The sequence below is a fragment of the Lolium rigidum genome, chromosome 6 (assembly GCF_022539505.1).
Source record: "Lolium rigidum isolate FL_2022 chromosome 6, APGP_CSIRO_Lrig_0.1, whole genome shotgun sequence".
Classification (NCBI taxonomy): domain Eukaryota; kingdom Viridiplantae; phylum Streptophyta; class Magnoliopsida; order Poales; family Poaceae; genus Lolium; species Lolium rigidum.
Window position 1 is genome coordinate 98,864,634 of NC_061513.1, and position 9,023 is coordinate 98,873,656.

Genomic DNA, 9,023 nt, shown 5'->3' on the forward strand with positions numbered 1-9,023 from the left:
TGAAAATGATTACGGACATGACTGAACCTCGATCGGCCTGGCGTTGGTATTCCTGATCTCTTCTTTGACATCCCCTAGTTCATCTAGTTGTTTCCATTTCTCTGTTGGTGATCTTATTTGTACCTGCTTTTGTAGCGATGCAGCAAGGTAAGTATGTAACCGATGGAAGACAGGCAAAAATAAAAGAACAGGAAAACCTTCTCCATAGAAAAAAAAATGCAGAATAACATTTACAAGCATGGTGTATGATGAGACAGAAAATATGGCAAAATTTGAACAACCCACATCAGCAGGATATCTAGAAGTGAATGACCCAACGAACAATATGAAGTCACGTCTGAGTTCTGACACTACTTCGCATCAATATCCAACAATATGATAATTGTAGTCAAGAAAATGAAGAGCACTTTCTAGAAGTCTGTACACACCAGGGATACATCAATGTATAAAAATGCAACTCAAAATGTGAACAACAATTTCTTTGGGAATTAGTAAAAATTAGGGTAATTAGATAAGCAAAACTATTTTGCAAAGGATCTACAAAATACTCATGGCATCGCATTCTTCCAAAGCAGTAAGGATCAGTAGTGAATTGTTCTTACTATGGTAACAAATCAGATGGTTGAAGACATTGACTTAGAATTGCTACAGAGAAAACTACTTACCCCAGACTGGTTATGCTCACAACCACTTCCCTGCAGTCCCGGTGTATAGCCTGCCTTACTTTCTTGGAGCTTTCTCTTTAGAGATTGAATCTCTGCTGCATGCTCTTCATTCCTTTTAGTGAGCTCACACGTTGCAGCGGTAAGTTGAAGCCTCGCTGTCTGCAATTCTAGAAAAAGAAGCAAAAATGATACTACATTTTCTTCTCACTAGTGTTACACATTGTTTTTGTCGGAGGAGTTTTCGAAACCATGAGAGTAAATACAGATTGATAGGATAAGTTTGACTGCTATTTAGGAGCTTCCAAATAATTGATAACTAATAAGAATCTTTCAGCCATGATGTGTGGTGCAACATCAATTGAGCAATGTTGACTATCTGATTTACAGTTTGATGGCTAACTCTTTTTTTTTATATTAGTAGAGACAGAAATTTACTGTGAGTCTGTGACGCTTGACTGACAAAAAGGAGTACATACATGATTCAGCTGTACATAATTCTTCTTCTAAGGCCAACAAAATTTAATATTGTAGGGCAAACAATATGAGCATCTAAGCAAACACAACAGCACTTACCATCACGTTCTTGCTGCATCTTCTGTTTTCCTTGTATGACACATTGAAGTGCATTGCTGATACCGGCGTAATCATGAATGGCATTCTTGTGGAAGTTCATCTTGAAGCTAACATCTGAATCCAATTCAGCAATGGGCGCAAGCCAACCACTTGCCTCTCCAGTCTCCATAATTTTCGAGCGTCTGCAAGTCCCAGAAGATAATATCACAACAAAGATTACTAAAGGGTTTTAACAACTAGACTAGATATAGAGGAAAGTGACGGTCTCGCTTCAGTAAATGTGGTTATCCACAAACTGAACTTTTTTTCATACAACTATGTCGCCAAAACAGCAATCACTAGTTACCAACGGTTTATCTATAAGGCAAAACTCTTGTCCCCATGTGAAAGGTCACCGAATTCTATTCATACAGTCATACTGAACTACTGAAGCACAGAAACTCCAGGGTGTCTAGTCTATTTGATTCGTAAGAAAATCCCATTGTTTTGAATTTTTCAGATATAAAAAGGCAGCCAATTGTCCTTAGCTGAATTCTAAAGCATGTATGGGATTCATTGGACTCCCTAAATAGGCCCGTCTCAAGTACTCTGAACCCTAGAATAACACCTGATCGTATGGTTTAGGTACTCGTTTATTTGAAATGGAGGCAAAAGCTTTGCCTCACCTCATTAATTAAGAAAGAGTTTTACAAAACCGAAACATTACAAGAGGAGCCAATGCTCAAAGCAAGCGCTCAAGCAAAAGCTAAAAAAAACTTGAGCCTACTCTCGCGGCATTATTGAACCCAAGTGTTTTGCTCCCGCAACGCTTAATAAGGACGCCTCAACTTTAATCTTTGCCATCACCACCGTTGGCATTGTAGAGATGTTGCAGAACACCCTAGCACTCCTTTCGTTACATATCTCCCACGAGGTGACCATAATGAGTACGCCAAAGATTTCCTTCTAGTACCGTTTGTGTAGATTACCGACTCCCACCACTCCTTCACCGAGTCATAGTTTACCCAACGAGTTGTGTCCACCGTAGAAAGGCCAAGCCAAGAGATCGAGTAGCGGCACTTGAATAGGAGGTGGACTGTGGTTTCATCCTCACGGTTACATAGCTTGCAATGTCCGCAATTTGGTTGTCCACGCCTTTGGAGACCGTCGGCCGTCCAAACTAGGTCTTGTAGGATGAGCCACGCAAAAAACTTGCATTTCGGGGGGGAGGGGGGGGGCGCACAATTTTTCCAAGCCACCTCCATCATGTACGAGCGTGTCATGCCCTCGAACTATGCCTTATATGCCGATGCCGCCGAGTACTCCCCCGAATCGGTGAATTTCCAAGTGATGGTGTTCGCGATTCCTTCCACAAGGTTAACCTCGCCAATCCGTGTTTAAAGGTCTACAAACTCGGAGATGCTTTGCAAGGACATCCCGTTGAAGGTTTTGATTTTCGCAATCCAATAGTTATTGAAGAGTCCCTCCTTGACCGTGAAGTTTTTGCGGGTTGAGATGACAAAGATTGATGGAGCAATATCTTTAGGCTTGACTCCATCCAATCAAGAGGCATGCCAAAAGTTAGCTGTGTGCCCATCTCTAATGGTGATGGTGGTGGCCACATAGAAGAAATCCACATCCTCCTTGTCACATGGGTGATCTTTGCCAATCCAAGCAGGTTAATTTCCTCCTTGGTAACGGCTTCTCGGTGATGCTTTCATAGCCATAGCAATCAAACCAAAGGGCGTTCAGAACTTACTAGGAGTAGGTTCAGAAAATAACAGGTTTTAAAGACGGTCAGAAAGAGTAGAGGCAGATTTGCCAGCACTATGCCTGTCACATCTCCCAGCTTTGCTGAGCCAATAAGATTTGACTGTAGACATCTCCATCTGTGTCGTCGATGAATTCACCTCCAAGCAGCTCCTCCGTCCGATGATCCAAAAGGCACAACCCCCTCATCAACAGCTCCCATTGGCGACTGCGCATCCTTGCACAGGGTCTTCCTATGATGCAGCTGTGAACTCACGTTTCTAAGGATGTCTTTCACAGGAATACATGATCTTCCAGCAGCTCATAGAATTTGAGCTACGGAAACCAACTATGTATGTATTGATAACAAATGGACAATAAGCAACTGTCTCCTTTCACTTACACATGAAGTTCCAAGTCCTGCTACAGTCTCAGGAACCACTACTACATGCTCCCTAGTATCGAACATATAACTATCGCAGCTATATAGGAAACAAAGACAGCATGCTGCACGCATAGAGTCGGAGTCGATCAGCGCCTCTTCCTTCACAATGAGCATACGGGAGCCTCCTCCAACACTCAGGTCCAGCACAGTGTATATACTATCCTCTACTAACCGGGGCTTCCTTTAATATCTAGTTTTACACCACTGTAAGCACTATACATACGCATGCCTAGCAGATCCCTCTTTAGTATTCTGTTCCATTAACATCGGAAGCGGTTTCCCTCACTTCTTCGTGGCCGTTTGGGGCGGCGAGGACGAGGAGTTAGATGACAGGACCGAGTACACGCTGTTATCGGCCGTGTCTTTGCTGTATGCCTTGCGCACGTCCTCCTTCAGCTCGCCCAAGCGCATCTTCTTCACCTTTTGCTCGTCAGGGGTGCCGTTTTGCTGATGGAACACATCGAACCCATCCGACATGTTCTCCTCCAAAATTTTGTCTAGCACCTGTGAGCAGTTCGGGAAGTACCGACGGCCCAGCTCCACTGCAGGCATCGCAGACAAGTATCAATGAATGGAACATAGAAGAACTAATAAAATTAAATCCTAAGCAGATTATGTTTAATTCATGAAATGAATAATCATCGCAGGACAATGATTACTGAACCTACATTTTACAAGGAACCACAGTGACCACAGGAAAGTTCGACAGGTAAACGTTGCATAGTATTGAACGAACTGCAGAAATTGATGGAAAGATAACATCCTGTTGATGGTAACTCCATTCATTTGATGAAACTATACCACATCATGACGTAAAGGGGGAAGCACAATAAGTCGATACCAATGCTAATCACATCAACCTGCAAGCATCTGTCCCTTCAGTCAAGGCAGTAATATGACAAGGTGCACAAGAAGTTGTGAACACATCCTTAGAATGAGTTTGTGCATGGGTAGGCAGCAGGCTTGCTAGCCACCAAAAGCCAGCATATGGTGCACAGTAACATATGCCAGAATGGCTACATAATTTTACATGGTCATGTTCTGTAGTGTATAAATACATGCTATCGAGAGGTTCATCAACAAGGTATTGATGATACTAATAAATGATAATGAAGTTATTTTGGCATAGGTTTGTATGCAGAATCTCTAGTTGTATTAACAGCTAACAAATTAGCCACCGATGTAGCACTGGACGAAATAACCGGATGGTAGTCACTGGTCAGGAACATCAATTCACAGACAAGTAACAGTTTGCAGACAGAGATTGTGCCGTGAAAGTGAAATGGAAAGATAGGCAAATGGTTTCACACCTGTTTTCATTAGCGCATCCGCCCTTGAACGGAGCCTTTTGTTTTGTAGTACTGGTGTCTCGTTCAGATCAACTTCTTTCAGTTTACCAGAGGTACTTGCTGCGGAAACCCCGCCAACTTCTGGTGTGATATCTGCCTGTGCAATATGCATGGCAATCTTCGCTTCAGCAGGGAAGAAGAATCTTGCTAACGAAACTGCAGAAACCATAGATCATTTTAGCATGGTATGACAACACTGAACATTGGACAGTTGAATGATGTTCGATGTCATATAAGTACAACATAAGTATAACATCTGTACTCCGTACTGGAGAGAGGAAAATGGGGCATCATTTTAATCTTGATAAAAGATTTGCCTACAAGTAGCAAAATGTCATTCTATCATGCATAAAAGGGAAATTCACCTCTGTTCTCCAGGTAGGCTAGTTTCATCTGAAGATCATCAGCCAATAAAGGTGAGGTGACAGAATCTTCCACTATCATAGGATTCCTCATCATCTCCCTCTCTAGGATTTCAATGCACATCCTGTCTTTATTTGACTCTTGGCCCTGCTCCATCTTTGTATTGTAGTCTTTCAACCTTGTTAACCGCCGGCAAATATTACTTGCAAGCCGGCCATCATTTGTCAACTGTGAGGCCACGGCTCCTTTGCCTAGGAGACGCATAATAATAGCGGGTTCTCTCCTCATAGCAGCCAGGTGGAGCGATGTGTATCCACGTCTATTCTTCAAATTCAAGCTGGCCAATTCCATCTCTAACAACTCTGAAACAACTTTTGAATCGCAGTAAGCAGCAGCATAATGCAATGCGTTGGCGTCATCTAAGGTGATATCAGACTCATTAAGAAGCAACTTCACAAGTTCGACATCGTCAGAGTCCAGCGCCCTGTGGATCCTCCTGACTCTTTTCTCGTGCACAGGGTCAGGAATGATAGGGTCGCCATCATCAGGTGGAGATTTCTCCCGGATCCTTTTTATCTCATCAGCAACTTCTGGAGGGAGCTCCTTATCCAAAGATACACTGTCCAGATCTGACCTTGCAATCCTCTGGACACATTTGTTTAGCACTTCAGACAGCTCGCAGTGGAAAGCAACTTGCAAAATAGGAAGGACATCTTCTGCTAGAGTCTTGTCAACGAAGTTAAGAAGCCGTCGCTGCAGTAGAAGATCATTTTAAACCATGATTAGTAATATGCGGGAGCAACAGAGGGTCATGATGAAATGGAGAAATAAATAAACCCGTGATTTACTTTTTTTTTACTCTGTTACAACCACAGATTTCCTGGTGTTCATCTGTTTCAATTTAGCATGCCAAACATATTGCGAATTATTTGTTGTCATGCGTGTAGTCAAAGGTTATTTCTATACAGAATTTGGAGCCATGATTAGAATTTGTTACAATCACAGATTTCCTGTTCATCGGTTTTAATTAAGCATGCGAATTTTGTTGCGAATTGTTTGTGCCTTGCGTGTAGCCAATATTAGATTACAGAACTGGGAGGCAACGCGTTCCGCACCTGGAACACAGCGACGAGATCAGAGATCTTGAAGGTCCACGCGGCGTACATGAGCTCGACGGCGAACCTGATGGCGGGCGGGCAGGAGTCGTGCGGACACGCGTGGTCGGCGCAGGACACGACGTCGTGCGGCGCGGGGCGGAGCCTGCCCGTGTAGAGGTAGCGCGTGAACTCGAGGAAGGCCTCGCGCCCCACGCGGGCCCCCGGGACGAGCTCCTCCATCTTGTACCGCGGCCTCCCGGTCCCGGCCCCGTCCCCGCCGCCGCCCCCGGAGATCGCGGCGGAGAGGAGGAGCCCGTCGCCGGCGCGGCGGGTCCCGCGGACGAGGTCGTAGAAGAAGGGGCTGCGCGCGGCGAGGATGCAGCGGTGGACGGGGACGGGCGGCCCGCCGTCCGCCATGTCGACGTCCGCGTCGCTGCAGTCGAGGTCGGGGTCGAGGAGGAGGCGCTCGAGGTTGTTGCTGAGGCGCGCCAGGCTGGCCCCCTCCACGCCGCCGCTGGCCCAGCCCTCCGCGGCGGGCGGCGGCGGCGCCAGCGCCCCCGACGGCAGCGAGCAGGGGCTGGAGCCGTTGGAGAGGTAGGAGGAGGAGGAGGCGAAGGTGATGGACGACGACGGCGGGTCCATGGCTGCGAGGCGCGCGCGACTGCGCGAGGGTGCTAGAGCGGCCGGACCACGACCACCATGGCTTGGCTGGGCTAAGGAAGGCGGCTCCCCACGCGGTTTGGTGAGGCGGGTTGGGGGCGTGCCTGCCTGCCTTTTGGTCCCTCGCGGCCGAACTCCCCGAATCCGGGCACCCCTCCACGCAGATCCGCGTCGGCGCAATAACTCACTCCTCTACGTAATTTTCTCTCTTCTGCCTAGACGCAGCGGTGAATTTGACGCAACTTCTTCGGCCCGGATCTCGGCGCTTCCGGCAGCCGCCCGCCGCGCCGCCGCGTCAAGCTTGGGAGCTTTCAGGGTAGTTTTCTTCTCTTTCTCGCTGGCGGCGGATAAAAGAAGTCCCGGAGAAGCGATCCGATGGGGGACAAGCGGGCGAAAATACTGGGAGGGACGACGACCGGGCAGGGCGAAGAACAGTTGGGTCGTCGAAGAGGAGTAGCGAGCTGCGTGGAAAGCAGGGGAGATGTGGATTGAAGAAGACGACGGGGAAGAATTGGAAGGACGGATGAGAGAGACCGCTCGATTGGTTCTGTCCCCACACCTTTCTTTTCTTCGATCAGGGTTGCCTTTTGAGCCGGAGAAGAAGAGACCCAGGAAAAGGGCTGAGTAAATCGCAAGAACCACCCTACCCGTCCTATGTTTCTTTTACCCAGAACAAGTGCCCCCATTTGTTCACTCGTTCTGTATCAACTGACTCAACTTTATCTAGACATAAATGCATCTATTTAACAAACGCGTCCAGATACATTCGTATGTAAACAAAGTTAAGTCAAGTAATTTGGATCGGAGGGTGTACATAAATTTCATGGGAGGATTGAGACTTGCCACCCAACTTCCGCCTTCCCTCTCCCCCTCCTCCGGCGGCCTCGCCGGCAGGTGTGACTTGGAGAGGGGAGGTGGGCACCCCTGTACAGCTAGTAATCTAGGTTTTGAGCTTGTTTTCCTAGTGGAATTTGGTGTTATGCCGAGGGGGGTCGAGGAAGCAGCGCATCTAAGCTACGTCTGCTCGCCGACAGCGGTGTTGCTTTTCTCCATGGTGCTCCGGAGGCCAAAGCCAAAGATGGGAAGGAGTACCGCAGCATTGTCCCTGCTGAATAAGCTCGAAGCACAGCATCCAGATCTGAAGGTCAAGGTCGATGCCTGCATGCGCTGCTCCTTTGTCTGATCATCTTCTCATCATGGAGAGGCGGGATGGGGGATGGAGTTGTCGGCGGGAGCTTGGGGAAAGGATGGTGAAGCTCGCCTGTGGAGATCATCCACGAAGGCCAAGCTCACCGATATGATTCGAGGCCACCAAAGGCCACTCCGCGCTGTGGTGTCTGGCTGGCACCACAATTCTTTCTTGCTCTAGGCCACAACGTCGATGCGAATGATCTTTGATTTGGATGCGGCGCCCCTCGCCAACGGCGGCCTAACTAGAGAAGTCCCCGGTGTCGTCTACGGTGGCTACGATTCAAGAACCAGCCTGAGCTGCAGCGGAGAAGGACTTGATCACGTATTTTGTTGTTTCTGAGGTTGTTTTTGCAAAATTTGAGGACCCATATGTGATGCCAGTATCTTTTAGGGTCCTTTATGTAAACTTACCCACTGCTTAATGTAGCATCTAGGGCCTTCGGGCCTCTTCCCCCTTAAAAAAATCATGGGAGGACAATGTCCCATCGGATTTTTTTTCCTATAGAACGAGTTTTATTTTTACAAAAAATCCCATCTATTTAAATCATCAACATTAGTATAGAGAGCTCTAAAAGAAATATAAAAAAAAACTAAAAATAGGTCTTTAGACCACTAGCGAAGACTACAAGCACTAAAGCGTGCCTTCTTCCTCGCCTCTCCCTCATTAGATACTGACAAAGCTCGTCACAGGAGAGATTACTGTTAGTAGAACATGTTTGTTTTGTACAAATGCAAAAAAATCATATGTTTAATGTATATGCAATTTTATCGAAAAATTGCCTAAGATTAAATATTCCAATTTTTCTTGGTTCCACTAACAACTATTCCCTCAAGATAAATTCATGTTTTTCCATGTGTTGCATGGAAAAAAACATGAATTTATCTAACCCTAGTTTAAGTTTAAACTTCTTCCCATCACCCAAATCACTAACCCTAGCTTCCGTTCTTGCTC

At 46.6% G+C, this 9,023-nt stretch overlaps 1 protein-coding gene across 1 annotated transcript; it reads right to left on the reverse strand.

Moving 5' to 3' along the window:
- Positions 1–3,339: 3,339 nt before the first annotated feature.
- Positions 3,340–6,886, reverse strand: LOC124660891 (BTB/POZ domain and ankyrin repeat-containing protein NPR2-like). Its single transcript, XM_047198731.1, has 4 exons — positions 6,239–6,886; positions 5,126–5,876; positions 4,722–4,916; positions 3,340–3,953 (listed from the first exon to the last, which is right to left on the reverse strand). Exons 1-4 carry the CDS (start codon positions 6,860–6,862, stop codon positions 3,694–3,696), a joined length of 1,830 nt encoding a protein of 609 aa, XP_047054687.1. The 5' UTR covers positions 6,863–6,886; the 3' UTR covers positions 3,340–3,693.
- Positions 6,887–9,023: the final 2,137 nt, after the last annotated feature.

What these genes read in the sequence shown, in the direction of transcription:
- LOC124660891 (XM_047198731.1), bottom strand. Translation starts at nt 6,862, where the DNA reads ATGGACCCGCCGTCGTCGTCCATCACCTTCGCCTCCTCCTCCTCCTAC. An exon ending in ATCTCGTCGCTGTGTTCCAG is followed by an intron (nt 5,877 to 6,238) that starts GTGCGGAACGCG and finishes CTTCTACTGCAG; the next exon opens with CGACGGCTTCTTAACTTCGT. An exon ending in GGATGCGCTAATGAAAACAG is followed by an intron (nt 3,954 to 4,721) that starts GTGTGAAACCAT and finishes CGATGCCTGCAG; the next exon opens with TGGAGCTGGGCCGTCGGTAC.